The sequence below is a fragment of the Panthera pardus genome, unplaced genomic scaffold, assembly GCF_024362965.1.
Source record: "Panthera pardus isolate Hobbes unplaced genomic scaffold, ASM2436296v1 HiC_scaffold_21, whole genome shotgun sequence".
Classification (NCBI taxonomy): domain Eukaryota; kingdom Metazoa; phylum Chordata; class Mammalia; order Carnivora; family Felidae; genus Panthera; species Panthera pardus.
Genome location: NW_026526777.1, coordinates 4,849,087 through 4,869,975, shown reverse-complemented (window position 1 = coordinate 4,869,975; position 20,889 = coordinate 4,849,087). Strand labels below are relative to the sequence as shown.

Here is a 20,889-nt window from a genome sequence, read left to right as displayed (position 1 = left end):
TATATATACGTACATACACGTAGGATTCTGCAATTTGCTTTTTTCACGTTATAATGTGTTTTTGGAGTTCTCTCTACACCAGACCATAAAGGTCTACTTTACAGCATTGGTGTAATACAGTTTATTTAATTGCTACCTTGTTGATGGATTATCTAGATTTTTTTATTGTCTTGTTAGTCTTAAAAACATAACAAATTTTGGGGTGCTTGGCTGGCTCACTCAGTAGAACATGGGGCTTTTTTTTTTAATGTTTATTTTGAGAGTGTGCACGCGCGCGCGCGCACACACACACACACACACACACACACACACACGAGCTGGGGAGGGGCAGAGAGGGAGAGAGAGAGAATCCCAAGCAGTCTCCACACTGTCAGCACAGAGCCCAACTCTGTCAGCACATGAGCCGAATTCACGAATGTGAGATCATGACCTGAGCCAAAACCAAGAGTCAGACATCTAACGGACCAAACCACCCAGGCGCCCCTAGGGAATATAATCTTAAGGCTGATTATTATTAGACTTATTTTTATTTTATTTTTTCTTTCTTTTTATTTATCTTTTTAAGTAAGCTCTATGCCCACCATGGAGCTTGAACTCCCGACCCCAAGATCAAGTCATATGCTCTCCTGACTGAGCCAGCCAGGCACTCCAGACTTTTATTTTTAGAAAGGTCACTATATATAGAAAAGGTTGTCTAGAAAGTGGAAGAATTTGAAAAATGTTTTAGGCTTGTAGAAAGGATGTACTGTACTTCTATAAACCTTCAAGAGAATGAAGATTGGGAGATTATGGGTTTTACTGGAAGGTGAACAGGCCTGGGTGACAACAGATCTACCTTCTAGACTAGCTTGCAGTTGTTTAGTTGTGAGGAAATAAATTAATTTCTTGATCTGCATGTTTGTGGTTTTCATTTTAAAGTTCCAGAGTAGGGGCAGGGGGAGAAACGCAGAGGTGAAGCAGATGGGCTGAGTTTGTTCGGTCTGCTCTGGTAGAGAGCTGTGAGGCAGGTGGGAGAGAGCTTATCCTGTGCGTCAGGTCCTAGGAAAACCACTGTGAGGCCACAAGGAGTTGGGAGCCCAGTACTGGGCAGAACAGATGAGTGTGTTAGCTCCCTGGATTTGGAATGAAATGAGGTACACGGTGGCTCTGGTGTGAGCAGTGATAGATGGGGAATGTAGGAGAAACTTCACGTAGGAGCAGGCCCAGATTCTGGATTTGGGGAATCAGGGACTGTGAGTTTTCAAAGTTTTTGTTTTAAGGATTGAAATAGTAGCGGAAAGCTTGACTGAGGTGGGGAGCCGAATGGCTGGAAAATCCAAGCTATTCTTAAGTTTAAGCTGGTGCGTGAACATCCACTTACATCAGAGACGTTTTTGTGTGAAGCTGGCGTAAGGAGAACTTTTATGTATTTATGATAGCTGCGTCTCTGGAAGCTGGTGGTATTGGCCGACCTCTTAGGAAAAGAGTTGGCTTTGGAGCTGTGGATGGGATATTCATTTAGCCAGTGGCAACCAGTTTGAGATCTTCTTCAAAGGAATTCTTTGGTCTGACTTGTAATTATTTTCCTTTTTTTTTAATTTTTTTGCTGGAACATACCTGCTTATTAAAAAACTGCAAATTTTATAGCGAAACTTAGTAAATTTGTTTCCTGTGTTTTTGTGGGCTGCCTCCTCCTAATGTGAAAAACATTTTTCCCCCTGCTGCCATCGCGATTAATCATTGAAACAATTTTTTTTTAAGTTTTTATTTAAGTAATCTCTACACCCAACATGAGACTCGAACTCACGACCCCAGAATCAAGAGTTGCATGCTCTTTCGACTGAGCCAGCCGGGTACAAGATTAATCATTTTTGTAGCACATCTGCTAGTTCCCCAGAGGGCCCAAGGTACTCTGCATTCATCCACCGGGAGAGAGAATTCTTTGTTTCAGGTGAATAAAGTGAAGCATTAGGAGGATTGAGTTCTGTCAGGATTACAGGACAGTGAAGCCCTATTTCATAATCTGTCCCCCCCCCCCTTTTTTTTTTTAAGTTTATTTATTTTGAGTTGGGGAGAGACAGAGAGGCAGAGAGAGACTCCAGCTCGCACCCAGAGAGCCCCATGTGGGGTTCAAACTCCCAAACTGTGAGATCAGGACATGAAGTGAAGTCAAAAGTCGAAAGCTTAACCAGCTGAGCCACCCACGTGTCCCCAGGTTTCTTCCTTTTGCTTCCACATGGTCACCTTTATATTTGTCTGACCCTCTCCTTCTGAAGGTCCAAACTGCCGAGAAAATGGAATGGTCCTGTGAAAAGCAGCATCTGCTCGTTCTCCCGGTCTACAGCCCGATTAGACGGGGCACCCGGGTGGCTTGGTCGGTTAAGCGTCCAGCTCTTGATCTTGGCTCAGGTCATGATCTCTTGCTTCATGAGTTTGAACCCTGTGATGGGCTCTGAGCTGACAGCGCATAGCCTGCTTGGGATTCCTTCTCCCCCCCGCCCCCGTCCACTTGCGTGCTCTTTCAAAAAAACAAAAACAAATGATTAGAGCTGTCTCTTCTCCACTGCTGGTTTTATTCCTTAAACTCTTTTGGGATGTGTTTTCTACCTTGTGTGTTTGAGGGTTGTGTATGTGTGCGTATTTCCTAATGACGTTCATTTTTAATGATTTCCATCTACTGTTTTAATGAAAGGTTACAGAGATTTTAAAATCAAGTAAAATCTCTCCACTTTGCTTAGCGCATTTCTAGGCTGGAGTGACTTTGACCAGGCAGAGAGGATGCTAAAATCATTTCTTTACCAAGAAACTCGTTGTCATGGTTCTATTTCTTTCAGTTTCCATAGCAACAAGATGAGCAAAACTCTAGAATTAAAAACGAAAGCTAGAACCCAGCCCTTTCCTTCCCAGTCTTTCATTTCCTGTAAATTTACTAACCTCTGTGATGTCACATTTGACTGGCTGGACACTTAGACCTGGGAAGCCGTAGTGCCACCTTTAAGCTGGGACAGAATAGAATGATTTAGTCCGAGTCTTCTGGCTACAACTTCAGAATTTTAGAGAGTTTCCTCAGGACCCCAGTACCCTCCTAAGGACTGCCTTTTGTGGTACAATCAGAGGAGTAATTTAGAGAGGATTAGCCAGCCTTGTAGACAGCTGTCTTCTTAGGAATCTCCTCTCCTAGCTCACTTCGGGTAAAGGAAGAATGCTGGTTTCCTCCGGGCTGTCCCTGTGCCAGGAAACTGTGGCTTGTCAGTCTTCAGTGTGCATGTTTAGAGCTGGGTTGTGACACTTCTGTGGAATCCGGGAGACAGATTTAACCCTAAGGTCCCTTCTGGCCACTGTTTTCATGATCAGTCCTCTTGCTGACTGCTCCCAGATGATTGGGAGGGTGTTTTTATCTAGGACGGGAAGGTGTGGGCAGGGTCGTCATGTTGGGCTCCAGCTAAACTGACACCACCTGGGGAGCAGTACTTTTGCGTACGTGTACCTTACATGTCTTGGGGAACACCGGAAAATGACTTCACTACGCATTTGTTTTTCCATTCCTCAAAGTAGCATTTATTAAGTATACGTGGAAGTGATTTTGTCTTGTTCTTGTTCCAGTGTTCAAAACTAACAAAACCACTTTTCCCGTTTCTAAGTTTTTTTTTATTTATTTATTTATTTATTTATTTATTTATTTAGAACATGCACAAACATGTGAGTGGGGGCGGGAGAGGGGGGGTGGGGGGGGAGAGAGAGAGAGAGAGAGAAAGAGAGAGAAAGAAAGAATCCCAAGCAGGCTCGTCGCTGTCAGCTCAGAGCCTATCACCGGACTTGAACTCACGAATCGTGAGATCATAATCTGAGCAGAAATCAAGAGTCAAATGCTTAACCGACTGAGCCTCCTGGTGCCCCAAGACCACTTTTTTCTTTCTTTCTCAATCAGAATCTGGTTTCTTCGTAGCTTTGTCTGCATTACTCTCTGCTCTCTCTTGCCATGACCATCTGGGTATTTTCGAGAATACAACTTTTCTACTTTTCTACTCTTAAAGGAAACTGGTGGTGACAAAAGAGAAGGAGAAGAAAGTGGGGCTCTATACGATCTATGTGAATCCTGCCAATACCCACCAGTTTGCAGTGGGTGGACGAGATCAGTTTGTAAGGTGAGTCTGGCTCCTTTGTGTCTGTGAGGAGTTTGAGACTTGACGCGTTGGCTGCCGCCAGGTGTCTCTCGTGGGAATGTGTAAATGGCCTAGGAGTCCATTGCCGGCCATCTTGAGTTTTTTATCGTCTTCCAAAGAGTTTAAGCTCCTTCTGAGGCATTCTGTTCCCTAATGTAACGGTCCTGATGTGGGGGGGGGTGGGGGGTAGCTTACCATATTATAGAGATGATCAAGTTTTAAAGAAGTTTGATAAATTGGCCAAGGTCCCTACAGAGCAGCTGAGACATAAACCCAGGTTTACTAGCAAATGCTCTATTAGTAAATATTTTCCACCATTTTTCATGTCTAAGTTAACATGTACTAAAAATTTTGAATGGTTTCAGATACAGATCTGAGTGGGAGTACTCACTGTGAACTCAGGGTTTTTGACTCCCACCGTCATGAACCAGTTTTCTTTTTTCATAGTGATACCTTCGTCACTGTGAACATTTGCTGTAACGCTTGCTGTTGAGGCCCATCCTGAGGAAAACCGGAGTTCAGAGATTCAGTCTTCATGTGCACCACTTAGCTTCCTTCTAGCCCTTCGTCACAAACTTAGTCACGTCACAAAACCCCTACCCAGTTGGCCTGCGTGAACTGTATTTCTGTGGCTATACCATCCCCCTTTGCTGAGTAATCATCAGTTTAAAAGGGAGGAGACAGAGGATCACTAGGAAAATAAATGGCCTTTTGCTTTCCTGGTGGTGGGTGGAAAGCATTATCTTCCTTTTTCAACGAAAACACATTTTTATAACTGTGTTCTGAAATTAATTTCATTGATAAGTGTCTTGGGGATAGATTCAGTTTTTAGAAATGCATGAGAGATGACCTTGCGTTGTTCAAGAATCCTGCCACAAGAGAATTGGGCAACTTTGTTACTCTCTACTTCCTGTCTCCCTTGCTTTTCAAATTCCTGTCCTTTCTTCACCAATAACAGATACATAGTGGTAGTTTTTGTTTTGTTTTGTTTTTTAAATAAGAAGCAGTTGATCAACAGGGGTTGTACTTGTCAGAACTACCAGGTGGTGCCTCCTGCAAATAGGGCATTTACTGAAATTCCTGATTTGGATTTCCTGCCTAGAGCCCTGGATTGCTTGAAAAGTCCGTGTCTGTAGATCATTCATCCACGGGTCCTTGATGTTTGGAGGAGACTGAAGCAGTTGGCTTTATTGAGAACTGCAGTTGATAATGCCTTAATCCGAAGCTAATACTTGGCCATGGCTAGAGAAAAGCTGGAAATTAGTGTTAGCATGTCAGCACAAGGGGAAATACTTCGATTTTCTGTTTCTTACCAGCTTCAGTATCCTCTGTCCCTTTGTACATCCCAGATTCTGAGGAGATACAGGCTATTTACTTGGCAGAAGCCTGTGTGGGTTTTGAGGCCCCCTGACCCTGTGTAAGCAGATGGCCCTTGTAGCATCCCAGCTCTTCTCTGACGTTAGGGTCGTCTCCAGTTTCTCTGGCACCTCTTCGGTTCAGCCAGTTGAATGTTTTGGGATTTCCCCATCAGAGCTCACCTTTTCGGTACAAATTTGAAAATATCATTACCGTAGAGTTTACATCATACGCCAGTAGCTTTCATTCCTAGCCTAAAGGAATTCCTTCAAGGGAACACAGAGAAATAGCTCACTCGTCCTCAAGGCCTTTGCATCATGAATACGAAATTTTGTTTTAGTATTGTGAGGGAGCGTGGAAAGGGAGCCTAGAGAGACATGCTTTTTGGTCTGTGACCCCAAAAAGGTGGGGGAAGGAGGGGAAAGAAGGGAAAAAGTAGGCAAATGGAGACGGTGGAGGTGCGAGTGCCTCCTACTAAATCTTGTTTGGGTTGGTTAACGAATCGAAAGGAGTGAAGAAGAGGAGGATGTATCAGCTGAATGAATCCTGTGGTGGTTGGTGGACAGGTAAATATATTGGTAAAGGACTCGGAGTGGGTAGATGGTCCCTTTGCCTCCCTGTCCTTCGGCTGATCTTCACAGAACAGAGAACACTAGATTACCGGCGGGTGGCGGGGAAGAGGAGGTGAGGCGGGAAGAGGAGGTGAGGCGGGAAGAGAGAGACTGTAACGTGACGAGTGGGCGGGTACCTGGAGGATGGTGGAGGGAGGTAACATAAGGGTGCTGGGTGCTGAGGTCATGCCGAAGCCACTCTTTGTCTGATTTAAAACGTGAAGGGCATAGAAAGACTCACTGCCGTGGAGATGTCACTTCTTCCCAGCTGGATCTGCTGATTTGGTGCAGTTCTGATCAACATCCCAGCACGTTATTCTGTGGATAGTGACAAACCCTTTCTAAAGTTGATACAGAGAGGCGGGAGACCCATAATAGTCAACACGGTGTCGAAGGGGAAGAATGAAGCTGGAGGACTGACGCTGCCCCATTTCAAGACTTACTGTAAAGCCACAGTAATGAAGATGGTGTAGTGCTGGCAGAATAACAGACAGACAGATCAGTGGGCTAGACTAGAGGGCCCAGAAGTAGACCTGTGTGAGTGGAGTCCCCTTACCTCTGACAAAGGATCATAGGCAGTCCAGGGGAGCCGAAGTAACCTCTTCCACAGATGGTACTGAGACAGCTGGGCATCCGCATGGGAAAAAAAAAGGGAATCTAGGCACACACTTCACACCCTTCACAAAAACTGACTCGGGTGGATCATAGACCTACCAGTAAAACCCCAAACTATAAAACTCTTAGGTGATCACGTAGGAGAAAACCCAGATGACCTTGCTGGGGTATGGTGATGCCTTTTTACTTCAATTTGGATTTAATAAGTTTTTATCGTCTAAAACGTACAGTTGGTGGAATCTATTCATGCGTCTTCGCCAGCGGCCGGGGCATCTCCGTCCTTGGTGCTCCTGGTGTAAATAGCTTGAGCTCTGTACTTTGAAACCAGTTTGATAAATCCTTCGCTAAGGAGCTCCCGGAGGGCTGCCTTGGCCAGAAAACCTCAAATCCCCGGTGTCTCAGGACGGACAACAGCTAGAGTCTGAGCTTATAGTTGGGAACGGCCTTCCGGAGTTTGTCATGAGTTGCTTTGTCAAACAAGACCAGGTTATGGAGCTTGTCCCAAACTTGGCCTTTGGACACTTCTTTTTGGCCTTGCCCCCAGATTTGTTCACTGGGTCTTTGTCTTTTTTGGCCCACTTTCTGGCATCTTTCTTCTTCTCGTCGTCCTTGGGTGGCATTGCAAAGCTCAGAGAGCAGCGGGTACCCCTGCGGGCCTTGCTGAGATGTTGGACCAAAAGTGGTGACGCCTTTTCAGACACAACACCAGAGACACAGTTTGTGAAAGAAATAGTTGATAAGGTGGACTTTATTAAAATGAAAAACTTCTGCTCTGTAAAAGACGCTGTCGAAGAGAATTAGAAAACAAGCCACAGATTGGGATTAAATATTTGCAAAAGACCTATCTGAGAAAAGACCGTTGTTTAAAATACATAAAGAACTTTTAAAACTCCACGATAAGAAACAGCTCAATTAAAAAAAAATGGCTCAGAGACCTTAACAGACGCCTCACTGAAGAAGGTATATAGGTGGCAAGTAAATACATAAAAAGGTGTTCCACTTCTGTGTCACGGGGAAAATACATACTAAGCAGCGAGAGAACGCGGACCACGGCAAATGCTGGCAGGTATGTGGAGCCACGGGAACCCTAACAATTGCTGGGAATGCAAAATGGTAGAGCCACGTTGGAAGACAGCGTGATCGTTTCTCATAGAACTCAACGTGCTGTTCCATTTGATCCAGCAGCCATGCTTCTTGGTATTTATCCAGAGGAGCTGGAAACTTCTGTCCACAACGAAACCTGTACACGATGCGCATCGCAGCTTTATTCACCATTACCAAAACTTGGGAACAACCAAGGTGTCCCTCAGTGGGTGAATGCATAAACTGGGACATCCAGATAATGGGATAGGATTCAGTGCTAAAAACGAAATGAGCTAACGAGGCACAAAAAGACATGGAGGGACGTGAAATGCATATTACTAAGTAAAAAAAAAAAAAAAAAAAACCAATCTGAAAGGCTACATCCTATGCGATCCCAGCAACATGATATTCAGGAAAAGGCGGTAAACTACGAGGACAGTAAAACTACTAGTGGTTGTTCTGGGAGAGGCGAGAAGAACAGGCAGAGCACAGAGGATTTGGGGGACAGTGACAGTGCTCTGTATGATCCCATAATGATGGGTAGGTGTCATCATCCATCTGTCCCAACCTGTAGAAAGTACCGCGTCAGGAGCGAGCCGTCAGGTGAACTGTGGACTTTGGGTGATCATGATGTGTCGGTGTAGGTTCATCCTTGGTAAGAGCAAACACAAACCACTCTGGTGGGTGTTGTTGATAATGGTGGGGATCCTGCTCACGTGTGGACAGAGAGTGTATGAGAAATCTCTCTCTCTCAACTTGACAGCCCTCTCAACTTGACTGTAAGCCTAGGACTGCTCTAAAAAATAAAGTCTCTGCCATTTGAAATTTCTTCCTGTCCTATGCTCAGAAAATAAGGGAAAAATTCGTATTCGTCTTTGTATCGGTGCTGTCTGGCTCAGTAATTGACAAGCTACACTGCCTGTTTTTTTCCTAAGTAAGTTTTATTGGAGCACAGCCCTGGCTGTTCATCTACGTGTTATCCAAGGCTGCTTTTATGCTACAGTGGCAGAGTTCAGTAGTTGTATCAAGGACCAGGTGGCTTGTCAGCTTAAAATATTCACTATCTTGCCATTTAAGAAAAAGTTTACCAACCCCTAGTCTAGCTTCACAGCTAGAATATAGTAGTTTGTTTTTTTTTTTAAGTTTATTTAAATAATTTTGAGAGCGAGAGCACATGCACGGGGGTGGGGGGTGGGCAGAGAGAGAGAGAATCCCAAGCAGACTCCATGCTGTCAGCACAGAGCCTGACATGGGCTTGATCCCATGAACTGGGAGATCTGACCTGAGCCAAAAATAAAGAGCCCAATGCTTAACCGGCTGAGCGCCCCCAGGCGCCCCGTAGAATATAGTAGGTTCTTGATAAATACCGAAGAAAGGGGAAGGAATGTAAAGATTTCCTCATAAAGAGGAGGGGCAGAGCGCATTAGATACTGAGGAATACTGAATGGTCCATATACCAAAATATTGCATATTTAAATGTGTTTTACAGGACACCTGGGTGGCTTAGTCGGTTAAGCGTCCGACTTTGGCTCAGGTCATAATCACAGGTCGTGGGTTTGAGCCCCTCATCAGGCTCTGTGCTGACAGCTCTGAGCCTGGAGCCTGCTTCGGATTCTGTGTCTCCCTCTTTCTCTGCCCCTCCCCTGCTCACGCTCTGTCTCTGTCTCTCTCTCTCAAAAATAAATAAACATTAAAAAATAAGTAAATATGTTTTACTAATTTGCTGACTTACAAAGTTTACGATTGCTTAGTGACATTTAAGAATTGTTGGTTTAGTTTAGAGGGAAAAAATTGATTATCAGATGCTCTGTTTGTTGAAGAGTACTAATTAGCAATATAGCAGTCTCCTATTTGTGGGTTTTTTTTTTTTTTTTTTTTTGATAGCTAGGGGAGGGGCAGAGAGAGAGGGAGACGCAACTAAGCAGGCTCCGCGATATCAGCACAGAGCCGTACACGGGGCTCAAACCCACGAAATGTGAAATGGTGACCTGAGCCGAAACCAAGAACCAGACGCTTAACCAACTGAGTCACCCAGGCACCTCTCCTATTTGTCTTTTCTTTATCCGGTGTTCATTTGGCAAAGATTTCTGGGTAATTCTCAACGCAGGAGGATATTAAGCAAGAAATTGTGGAGAATAGAAGTATGTATTGATTCATTCATTTCTTCATCCAGTGTTTACTAAGCACCTGCTATGTGCTAGACACACACTTGACTAGACATACAGGGAGCATTCTGGAGAAACAGGTATGTAAGGATTAAAAATATTAAGTAACTACCCAGGATTACTCATCTACTAAGTAGCAGAGTTAGTATTTGAACTCAGATCGTACGCCTCAGATATGGTAGAAACCCTTTCACCATGCTGTTCTTTCTCACAGAGGAAATATTAAAGACAAAATTAGCGTATCAGGTAGAGGGAGCGGTGTGTGTGGAGGTGAGAGAGTGAGGTTGCGACATGGTGTCTTCAGAGAAGCATCGCTTTTTTGTTTTGTTTTTGTGTAATGTGTAGGATCTTTTGAGAAGAGGTGGAGAGTTGTATGTACTAAGGAGTTTGGACTTTATTTAGTAGAAAATACAGAGTCACCGAGTAGATTTTAAGCCGGGAATTTACACAAAATAATTGCATTTTGGAATGATCCTGGTGACGACATGAGCAAGGAGGTCAGAAGGATACAAATAATCTCAGCGAAACCTCTCTCTAGGTTGCGGTTTCCCTATACAGAGGCTGGAGAGCTGAAGACCCGGCCTCTGGGGAACATGGGCATTTTAGAGAGACAGACGAGCTCATGAACACCAGTAAGGGGCCGTTGGCCATCAAGGAAAGACACCGTTTGAGGGCAGGAGTGGTGAACGCTGTCGGGATGCGAGAGAGACGCCCCGAGACCCTGCTGTGGGTGGAGGCCGTCAGGTCCTGGTGACTTGAGCCAGACAAGTGTCAGTAGAGGGCTGAGGGCCGAGGCTGGACTGCAGTGGATTGAGAAGTGAATAGGGAGTGAGGAGGTGAAAACGTTGATGCAGGTTGCTCTGCTTAGTAATTTGACTACGACAGGGAAGGGCAGAAAAGGCAGCGGTGGGGCCGGTCAGTGGAGGGAGGGTTTTTGGGAAGTGGGCGGACAGGCACGAGGAGCAGGTTGAAGAGTAGACGGACAGAATCAGGTCCTGCAGGGAGGAAGTTAAGAGCAGCTGCGGAGAGGAGGCGCGGAGACTGGAGGGAACACGCTGCCGTGTGTGGTTTCTTCCGGATGTCCAGTGCCTGGCGGGACGCTCGCACACGACATCTGCCCCAGATGTTGGGATGGATGGTCAGAGGTTGGGTTGCAGAGATGAGGGAAGGGGACCGTGGTTGGATGGGAATGAAGGCAGGAGAGAGGACGTCTGGAGGAGATCCTGGTGTGGTGGGTGTTCGTAATTGTCGCCGTGGGGAACGAGAGGGAGAACCAGCCAAGTAAGGGGCCAAGACGGGACCGAAGACCCGAGGACTTGCACGAGCCCGGCCTGGTAGCAGCGGACCCTGTTGGGGAGCTTTCAGTGGAAATCAACAGTAAGCGATTACAAGCTGGGAGAGGAGAGAAGCCGCTTCGGGCTGATGGGGTTTAGGATTACCACCTGGAGAAGAGCTAGGGTTTGAAAGGGGGTAGGAGAGGCGGGCCTTCAGGGAAGAGCGGGAGCCAGAAGCTTGGTTGGGGACGGTCCTTTATCTGTCCTGACCTCCCACTGGCCGTGGTTCCCGCCACTACGCATTGCAGCTCTTCAAGGGAATGGTTTGTAAGTTGTAACATCTCCGTCGTTTCCGCCCACGGCAGGATTTACGACCAGAGGAAAATCGATGAGAATGAGAACAACGGAGTGCTCAAGAAATTCTGTCCTCACCACCTGGTAAGGTTCACGAGGGGCCGGTGGTTCCAGGCTTCCCCGACTCAACCCCAAGGCTGTCCCCAAACTTGTCGGCCTGGCGGGTGGAGCTTGGACTTTGGAGTCAGACCCCTGGACTTGAATCCTGGCTCCACCACTTACTGGCTTTGCGGTCTCCGGCAGCCGCTTCACCTCCGTTAGCTAGGTTTTCTTAGCGACAAAGTGCGGAGGTAAAGATAACTGCCTTGCCCCGTGACGGTGGGGCCGAGTGAGATAGGGCGGATGTAGGATGGCTGGCATCCTACAGAAGACGGCCAGCCGAAAGCCCTCTCCCCCGAGGCGGCCACGTTTCACGGGCTGTACTCCTGTCCGTCTGTCTCTTCCGCTCTCTCACTCTCTGGGAGAAGATGTAGGGGAGTTTGAAGGAAAACCTGTTTCCTGAAGGTGGTGTGACAAGTGGGGGGGTGGGGCATCAGTCAGTATCTGCTCCTTATTGCAGGTGAACAGTGAGTCCAAAGCAAACATCACCTGTCTTGTGTTCAGCCACGACGGCACAGGTACGTGCGCAGGGCCCGGCTCCGAGGCTGGCGCGCCCCCTCTGTCCAGGGAGCTGCCGGGCCAGTGAGGCGCGTGCCCTCCGGCGCTCACCGCCGTGCCCTGGCTCCGAGTGGAGCAGCTGGGGAGTAGTCGCTGCTGGTGAGCACACGAGCGGGAGGACACAGCAGACGACCCCCGGAGGCGCCGGGCGCCACCCGCAGATCAGATTTCGCAGCGCCCGTCCCGAAGCCCAGGCTCCTTGCCTGAGCAGGTGCTCACGCCTTCGGCTCCTCCTCGAGTCAGTGGGTGTGACCTTCCTGAGCATCCTGCTACCCCTGGGTTGGCAGCATGTTCTCAGTCTACCCTGGACACCTGACCTGCCTGCCGTTCCAACCGAGTGAGATGGGTGCCATCCCCGGGTATTAGGAGGGGGCACTACCGGCCAGAAGCTGCACCCCAGCCCCCGACTCCTGGTCCCGGCTGTTTTTCAGCCTTTGCCTTCACTACTGTCTGCTTGTTCTTGGCAGAGCTCCTGGCCAGTTACAACGACGAAGACATTTACCTCTTCAACTCCTCTCACAGCGACGGGGCCCAGTATGTGAAGAGATACAAGGGCCACAGAAATAATGCCACAGGTGAGGCTGTCTTTTAGTTGCTGTCCGGTGGCTTGGAGAACTGCAGTGTTTCAATCAGGTTGTGCAGATAAGAACTACCTGAGGGACTTGGCAGGGGGAGGGTGTCCCTGATTAATTAGCCGGGGGTTTTCACGGGCCTGCTGTGCTCAAGCACGGAGGGCCCGAAGCCCCTCGATCCCTGCAGTGAGGTTACTTCCTCTGGGCGTAAGGGGGCGTGGGTGACTATTTTTCCTGGGGCTGCAGGCGACTGCAGGCTTACCAGGCTTGTCGGGGAGGCTGGGAAAGCCGTCCGCTGCCGGTGGTACTGAACTGCCTGAAATAGGGGGGAGCTGCTCACTCTAGGGTGGAGGGGGCGGTGGGCCTCTGGGAGGAGGCAGAGGAGGAGGGTGGTGCTGGGGGCTCCTCCCCAGTCTGTGGCGGGAACGGCCGTCTGGGTTCTGCGTGCGGCTGCCTAGCTTCGCCGTGCCACGGACTCACTGCCGACCTTTCGGAAATGCCGAAGCGTGGCTTCCGTCTTCAGACATCTGATTCAGCTGGCGTGGGGTACAGCGTGGTTGGAGTTCTCGAGAAGCTCCCTACTGGACTCTCGTGTACAGAAAAGTTGGGGTGGCCACGGCTCTGTTGCTGCCACCACTCCCAACAAGTATCTGTCATAATTTTGACTTGGAGGGACGTGTCCTTTCCTTCCGAGTGAGTGAGGAGAGCGGGAGAACTTGGGCTTGGAACTTAGTCCACGGGCAGCCAGGGCGAGGGTGCAGCCCCGTGCTCAGCGCGGAGCTTGGGCCCCCAGCTCCCCTAGCCACGTCCCAGAGTGGAGCCCTGTTGTTCAGTCTTGGGTACGGGCGCTTCTTACGGGCAGCTGTGGCATATTCCTCCGTCGTCCTTAGCCCCACTGCCGGCCCAGGAAGCACTGACGGGGTCCTAAGGAAGCACACAAACCAAGGATGGGCCGGGAGTGTGGAACAGGGCTGCCTGGTCGGGGGATTCAGGCCGGGACAGGTAAGGCATTCGTGAGGCCGGGGGGTGCCCCGCAGGGTATAGACCACGGTGATTGAGGCTGCCACCGAGGGACCGGAGCCCCTCTGCCCCACGGAGCTCTTCGAGGGACTAGAAGCAGGCTCTGGGAATGGCATGACTCTTGCTCTGTCTGTTGTATACGCACAAGCCCTTGATTTGGTTTGTGAAAATGAAAGGGATTCTGTGGCTCTTTGCTGACTCGGAGTTTGTGAATAACTAAATTCCCTATGAGGTAAATACATACAGGCCCGATGCCAACTTCCGTGTGGTTTCTTCCCTCGTTCATCGTTTCAGTAAAAGGCGTCAATTTCTATGGCCCCAAGAGCGAGTTTGTGGTGAGCGGCAGTGACTGCGGGCACATCTTCCTCTGGGAGAAGTCCTCCTGCCAGATCGTGCAGTTCATGGAGGGGGACAAGGGAGGCGTGGTGAGTACGCTGTGCCGGCCTGGCCGGCTCCCTGCTCTTCTCGCCATTGAGGTAGGTGTTCGCAGGGCCCCCGAGTTCACTGTGGCGGCGCGATGCCCTGTCTTGGAGTCTGGCCAGCCACATCGAAGGCACCAGGGGGTGCTGAGGTTTGCCTGGAATGTTTTCTCCCGTGTTCTGCCTTCTGTCCCTCTGAGGCATGGTTTGTTCGGGAGAGAAAGGGACTGTAGGGAAGAGCCTGTGGCCTGAATGCGGGGTCTCTAGCCATGCACCTTTTCTGAAAGGAGAGCATTGGAGTTCGGGGCACTCCCATCGTGCCCAGTGCCAAAGGGGTCTCCGTGCCACGTGCCTCATCCCTTAAGAGTAGCCGAGTAGGCATCTTGACTGGATCCTGGGTCAGTGGATACAAGGTAGAAGGAGCACTTTTCAGGCAGTTGGGAGAGTCAGAATATGGTCCACACATCCTTTCGTGGGGCGTTCAATGTTAGGTTTCTGTCATGTGACAATAGCGTTTTATTTATATAGGAGAACATCCTTGTACTTAGGAGATACGTATTAAATACGTAAAGGTGAAATGTCATGTTTATATTTAAATGAATATAAACCCATAACATCTACATTTAGATAGGGACAGAGCAAATACGGTGATTTGTTGTGGTGGTGGTTTAAATACTGACTGAGCAGCCTGCTGTACAGCCCATGAGCAGATCACAGTCTGCCTGTCCTTTGAATTCCAGACACCCTTCGTAGGGGTAGGGCAGAAAGGAAGCATGAGGGGTCCTGAATTGGGGAGTGAAGTACGGTCAGCTCTTAAGATCCATCTAGCTCTTCATATATTTTTTTTCTTTTTTGAGACCCAGACTCTGAAAAGGAATTTAGTGGCTTCCTATTGTAAGATTTTTGGACTGCAGAAGATCTGAAAGAGGCAGTTTGGGAGACTGCCTTGTACTGATTACCCGAGTCTGGTTAGGAGCCTCTCAGGAACGGCTGAGACAGCTTGGTCTCTCTCCCTTTTCATCCCGTCTCAGCTCCGGGCAGTTGCAAAGAGCCCATCTCTTCATGAGGTGTCCAGACAGTGGTGGTAGAATTTAAAATGGTGCTTTGCAGTCAGGCTCCCTTTCCTTGCGTGTTTCTTGCCTTCACGTGAAGCTCTTTCAGGTTTTTTTCTGGTTTTGTCTTAAGTTTTCGGGACCTGGGGCCAGTAGAGATCCCAGGCTTCTCTGGCCTGGACGCATGTGGAGAGGGTGTGGAGCTTGAAGGTGTATGTCACTGTTGCCCGCTTCCTGTCCTGCCCTTCCGTAGGTCCTCCTCTATCATCTGCAGTGAACAAACTAAAACACTGGAGTCTTCATGAGAATTCTGCAGTAGGCATGTAGTCAGAAGGAAGTCAGAAGGGCCCAGTGAATCCTTTCTAGATCATAAACTGTCTTGCGTTCCGTTCCGGAGAGACGCAGGGCCGAATGCCCTCTCCCAAACCACTCTGCAGGCCGGTTTGCTTTCAGCTCTGCCAATATCAGGGTCTGATGGGTAATCCAGGTTCTCAGGTGGAGAGGGCAGCCGCTTGGGATAGGCGGGCCCCACGCCTGGATCTGGTGGTCACGAGAGTGAGAGACCAGAACGAGAGATCTAGAGGCTGCACCCCGAAGAGCGTTTCCCAGCTTGTTCTTGTCCCCATGTGAGCTTGATGATCTGTGTGTTCCCACCTGGCCGCCTCCGTGTTTTTGGCCCTAACTTCCCCGCAGCTGCTCGCCGGGCACCAGCCTCCAAAGAAGATGCATAGCAGCTCATCGTAAAGTAGAATATTACAGCCAGAAGGGATCTTAGAAGTTATCATCCGCCTTGCCCAGGTCTCTCGACTCTGGTTTTGCGTCAGTCTCTAGTCCTTTCTTTGTTCCCATTTAAGGACAAGGGGGTGGGGTTGATGTTAAAGGACAGTCCTTGGTCCCCCAGAGCACTTCACTGCTCTGTCCCATCCGCGTATCTCCCAGCCCAGGCCTCTTGAGGCTGGAGCTCGTCACTCCGCTCAGGTTGTTACTGACCAGGTAGTGCTGGTGTTCAGACGGGCCCGGCCCAGAAGCTCTCTGTCGGCTCCCCCTGCAGGCTCCAACCCACGTACTATACAGTATTGACTGCTGTCTCTCTTGCCTTTGGCTTTGTCCTTAGTCCCAAGTTCCAAGGAATTTTTTTGATTTTGCTGACTTGCTCCAGGAGAGGTAGTCAGGGTGGAGGGCTCCTCAGGAGGCGGCGGAATGATCTCTGGTTTGTACGTGTAAGTTGTCACGTATCTTTGGATAATAATCTCCGGCAGTGGAGCTCCTGTCTGGGGTCTCCTCATGCCGCAGATGCTGAGAACTGTCCGCACTACCTGAAAAGAGCCCCAGTAGAAACTTCGCAGCGAGCTGATACGGGGCTTGAGAGAAAGAGAAGAGGGGAAACGGGGTTTCTGCTTTACTCTCAGGCTCGGGCTTCACTTCAGTCTTCTCTGAGCATTTATTTACTTGTAAAATGGAAGAACAAAGACGATTGGAAGCCCGGGTCAGTATTATTTTCCATGCTGGCCCCAGTTTCCCCTCAGCTGCGCTCTCTGCGTGTGCAGGCCAGGCAGAGGAGGTTGGTCCAGAGAGAAGGAAAAGATAAAAGAGGCTTTTTGCCAGGGGTTGTTTTTTTGGCCTACGGGGGCAGCTGCAAGGCGGGATGGGAGTGGGGGGGGGGGGGGGGTGCGGGTGAGGACTGGCTAGGGCCACACCCTCTTCCTTCCGGGTGCCTTTCCTATCTATTCTTCGGCTGACTAAGCCCCAAAATGCTTTAGCAGCTAGATCTGGGACCAGCTCTTCCAGTGGCCCTGGGAGCTGCCTGCCCTGCCCTGCCCTGCCCTGCCCTGCCCTGTTTGGAAGGCTGATGTTTCCAAGTTAGACAGCAGGGGGCATGGGTGCCCCCAGACAGAAGGAAGCTGCTGAAGCCAGAAGGCCTGCCTGTCTGCCACAGTCCCTTTCTCCTGCGCAGTCACTGTACCCAGAGGTGGTTTAGATTGATGCCGTGGATGCCCCAGGAAGCTGTGTTCCTACACTGTGCCACCCTATGGCTGAGCCTGTTGGGCTTTCTGGGTGCACAGCAGGATGCCGTCGCCCTGGGGCGTGCAGGGTTCTCCAGCATCCGCGTGCCTCCACTGCCTCACCCCTCCCCAGCCTGTGCCTCCCTCCAGTCCAAGTAAACCGTGCCAAGTGAATGTGATTGTTCTCTCTTTTCTGGGGGCTCAGCGGCAGCTGCTGCTTTCTTCATTTTTAAAAATTTATTTGCCATTTGGTGAAAGGCACTGAGATGTTTTTTTTCCAGCCTTGGGCAAGTTGGGACTGTGGAATCCGGAGTAGATGAGGTCATCTGGACCTCATTGCCTTTTTGTGAAGCCAGCAGTGAGCTTGGCCAGTCACCCGCCTGCCCCTGGGGCTGTGTCTAGGGCGAGGCCACCCCTACCTATACCTGGGAGATGAGAGATGGGCCTGTTCTATCTACCCAGTCTGTGTCCAGCGTTTCTTCCACCCCCAGGGCCCTTGGCCTGCGTTCGTGGTGGTTGGGCCTGCCTTCCCAGCACTCTCTCAGCTCTGATTGAGGAATATGTTTGGCTCAAGGTGAGTAGTGGTTTTTAAGTCCTATTCCCATATACCCCTGAGCCTGTGGTTTCCTTTCCTCTTGACCAGGTAAACTGTCTTGAGCCCCACCCTCACCTGCCCGTGCTGGCAACCAGCGGCCTAGACCATGATGTCAAGATCTGGGCACCCACCGCTGAAACTTCCACTGAGCTGACGGGGCTGAAGGATGTAAGTAGCTGACTGCGGAGGTCCATGTTGCACTTTGAGTCTAACACCCTCCCCCACGCGGCTGTGATTGGCCCTCGGGGAGCATCCCCTGCGCAGGGGTCCAGGGGCAGCTGTGGAGTGCGCCGAGTTCACGGCGGAGTGGGGAAGGGGGGGTCTTTCGGAAGAATCGTTCTATTTTAGAGCTTCGTGACCTTCTCAGTGGATAAACCTGGGGCACCCTTTCCTAATCTGGTCTGGCTCCCCTTCGGCTTAACGGCTCCTGGAGGACGTTTTCAGGGGGATGGGGCGCCAGTCCCTTCTGATCAGGGCCGGGGTCCCTAGTCATTACTCGCCACACTCACCCCCAGCACCCTCTCCGGTTCAGGTGATTAAGAAGAACAAGCGGGAGCGGGATGAAGACAGCTTGCACCACACTGACCTGTTTGATAGCCACATGCTCTGGTTCCTCATGCATCACCTGAGACAGAGACGCCACCACCGGGTAAGCTGGTGTTGGGGGGTGGGCGCCCGGGGGCGGTGACCCCCGCAAGGGTCACATGTCCTAGTGCACACTTCCTCGCCATTTTAAAAAGCGATCGGGTGGTTGTGGTTGGGTTGCTTATCCATTGTCCTGCACCCCCACCAGAGCCCTGGCGTAGCCTTGGAAGAGCCACCAGGCAGACGGGTGGGGTCTGCTCTCTGCTCTCCATCGCCACGCGTGAGAGCGCGGTGTTTGCAGAGGCGTGAGGGTGGGGAAGGAGTTGGGAAAAATGATAAGTGTCAGAGTGACTTTCTGTTTTTCCTTCTGCCCGAAGAGGCCTAGGGCAGGGGTTAGCAAACTCTGGCGGTTGGCATGCTGCCTGTTCTGGCAAAAGTTTTACTGGAATACAGCCATACCCGCCCATTCACGTTGTCTGTGGCTGCTTTCGTGCTACCACAGCAGAGCCGAAAACTTGCAATAGACATATGCAATAGACGTGATCGGTAATAGTTATTATCTGGCCCTTTTAAGGAAAAGTCCGCCGACCCCTGGCCTAGAGCACCTGAGTTACAGTTAAGACCTAACAGGCTTGTCCTCTTTGTGGGGAAACTACTAACAAGCCTTTCCTACTCTACAGCGCTGGCGAGAGCCTGGGGTTGGGGCCACAGATGCAGACTCGGATGAGTCCCCCAGCTCCTCAGACACATCGGACGAGGAGGAGGGCCCCGACCGGGTGCAGTGCATGCCTTCCTGAGGCCTCGGACCCGGGAGGGGCGGGCCGGAGCTGCCAACCCCGATCCTGCCTGGACAGCCCTTTCCTGTCTCAGGCCCTTACCTTCAGCAGAAACGCACTTTGGACTTTTTGCTTTAGATAAAAGAAAGACCTCCTGGGAGACAGACAGACCGGAGGGGGCGCGAACCTGCGGAGTAGCTAGGAGTAGGAGCCAGGCCCTGGCATGGGCTCCGCGGAGAGGTGCAGAGGGCTCAGCAGAAACAGCCTCTCCCCAAAGCCTTGTTTTTTTTGGGAGGGGGGAGCCTATTTTGTTAACTGGTTTGGGGTAGGGAATGGGGTTTCCTTTTCTTTAATCTCCCTTGTTTCTTGGGTGGGGGGCGGGGATAACTGGCTGTTCAGTACCAATGGGCCGGGGTGGGGGCGGTGGATGTGCCGTTCTCTCTTTGGTTTAGGTTGTTGACCTTTTTCTTTATGTTTTAAAAGTCTGTGACAGTTGCATTCCCCTGCCCCCCGCCTCCCGCCCCCGGACGACCCCATCCCAGGATCCTGTTATTCTGGGGAGTCCTCGGAGCCCCTAACCGCCCCACACTCTTCACTGTCCTTCCCACCCGTTCATCCTCTGTCCTTCCCACAGTGTTTCACACTCGATGACGTGTCCCTCATGCCCTTCTCTTCATCCCGTCACCCCTAACTAGGTCTGGTGAGGGGGGCTGGGGTGGCGGGAGGAGGGGCAGAAGTGGAGGAAGGATAGGAAGGATGTTACCTCTTCTGTTACTTAAAAAAAAAGTTGTTTGGTGGCAGCAATCTCCTTGCCCTGTCACTGTTAGAGGCCTAATTTTATATCTATAAATATATTAAAAAGCAAGTCAAACTTGGATGTAGCACGTTAAAATTCTTGTCAGTTTGAATACCTGTATGTCCTCCGTGACTGCAGGGAAGGGACTGAAGGTGGAGGGTGGGAGTCCTGCCCTCGCAGTCGCACAGGGCCCAGCCCGCCCTCTGTTTGCGGCCACCAGAGATGGGGGCCGACCCCTTGGGTTTTTGGAGGCTCCAGAACGGAAAGATCCTCGATTCTGCCCTTCCCTGCTTCCTGCCGCGGTTGCGGGGTTGGGAAAACAGGGAGTTCCTTTCAGTTCTTTGCCCCAGATCTCCTACCTCTCCTTGGGTCTTGTGGGTGCTCCCAGGATGCTCTCCCAACCAGAGGCTGGCCCGTCTTTAAAACTTGACTGAACTGTGGCTTCAGGAAGGTTCTGCCACTGCAGACTGTCTCTCCTCATACTGTACGTGACAGAGGACACGCTCGCTCTTACCTGTAGCTGCTTGATTCTCTAAGCCACCCACCCTGCCCCAGCAGCCCCCTTCCTCGTGGGAGGAGAGTATAGCAGAGAAAGGCCTCCTGGGGTGGCCTCTCTAGCTGGTCCACCTCTTGGCATCTTGCGACTGAGGGACAAATCGTTAATCTAAGGATGGAGATAGCTGGGGCTTGGACACCTGTCTCGTCACTGGTCGCTGAATGAAAGTCCTAAGTTGAATCTTTGCCCTTATTGCTTGTGCTGCTATCCGCCCCCCCCCCCCCCCGCCCCGGCCCCCCCGGCCCCCAACCAGGAATT

The 20,889-nt window shown here is 50.3% G+C and overlaps 1 protein-coding gene and 1 pseudogene across 3 annotated transcripts in view; one reads left to right on the top strand and one right to left on the bottom strand.

Moving 5' to 3' along the window:
* Nucleotides 1-20,154, top strand: part of DCAF8 (DDB1 and CUL4 associated factor 8) — a 40,667-nt gene extending 20,513 nt beyond the window's left edge. For all 3 annotated transcript variants that reach the window (XM_019433232.2, XM_019433231.2, XM_019433233.2), the window contains exons 7-14: nt 4,014-4,124; nt 11,612-11,684; nt 12,160-12,217; nt 12,725-12,832; nt 14,144-14,274; nt 17,967-18,086; nt 18,451-18,567; nt 19,184-20,154. In XM_019433232.2, the coding sequence (XP_019288777.1) occupies nt 4,014-4,124; nt 11,612-11,684; nt 12,160-12,217; nt 12,725-12,832; nt 14,144-14,274; nt 17,967-18,086; nt 18,451-18,567; nt 19,184-19,300 (835 nt within the window). In that variant the 3' untranslated portion in view covers nt 19,301-20,154. The remainder of the gene's footprint in view (nt 1-4,013; nt 4,125-11,611; nt 11,685-12,159; nt 12,218-12,724; nt 12,833-14,143; nt 14,275-17,966; nt 18,087-18,450; nt 18,568-19,183) is intronic.
* Nucleotides 6,893-7,561, bottom strand: LOC109257255 (40S ribosomal protein S25-like; annotated as a pseudogene).
* Nucleotides 20,155-20,889: the final 735 nt, after the last annotated feature.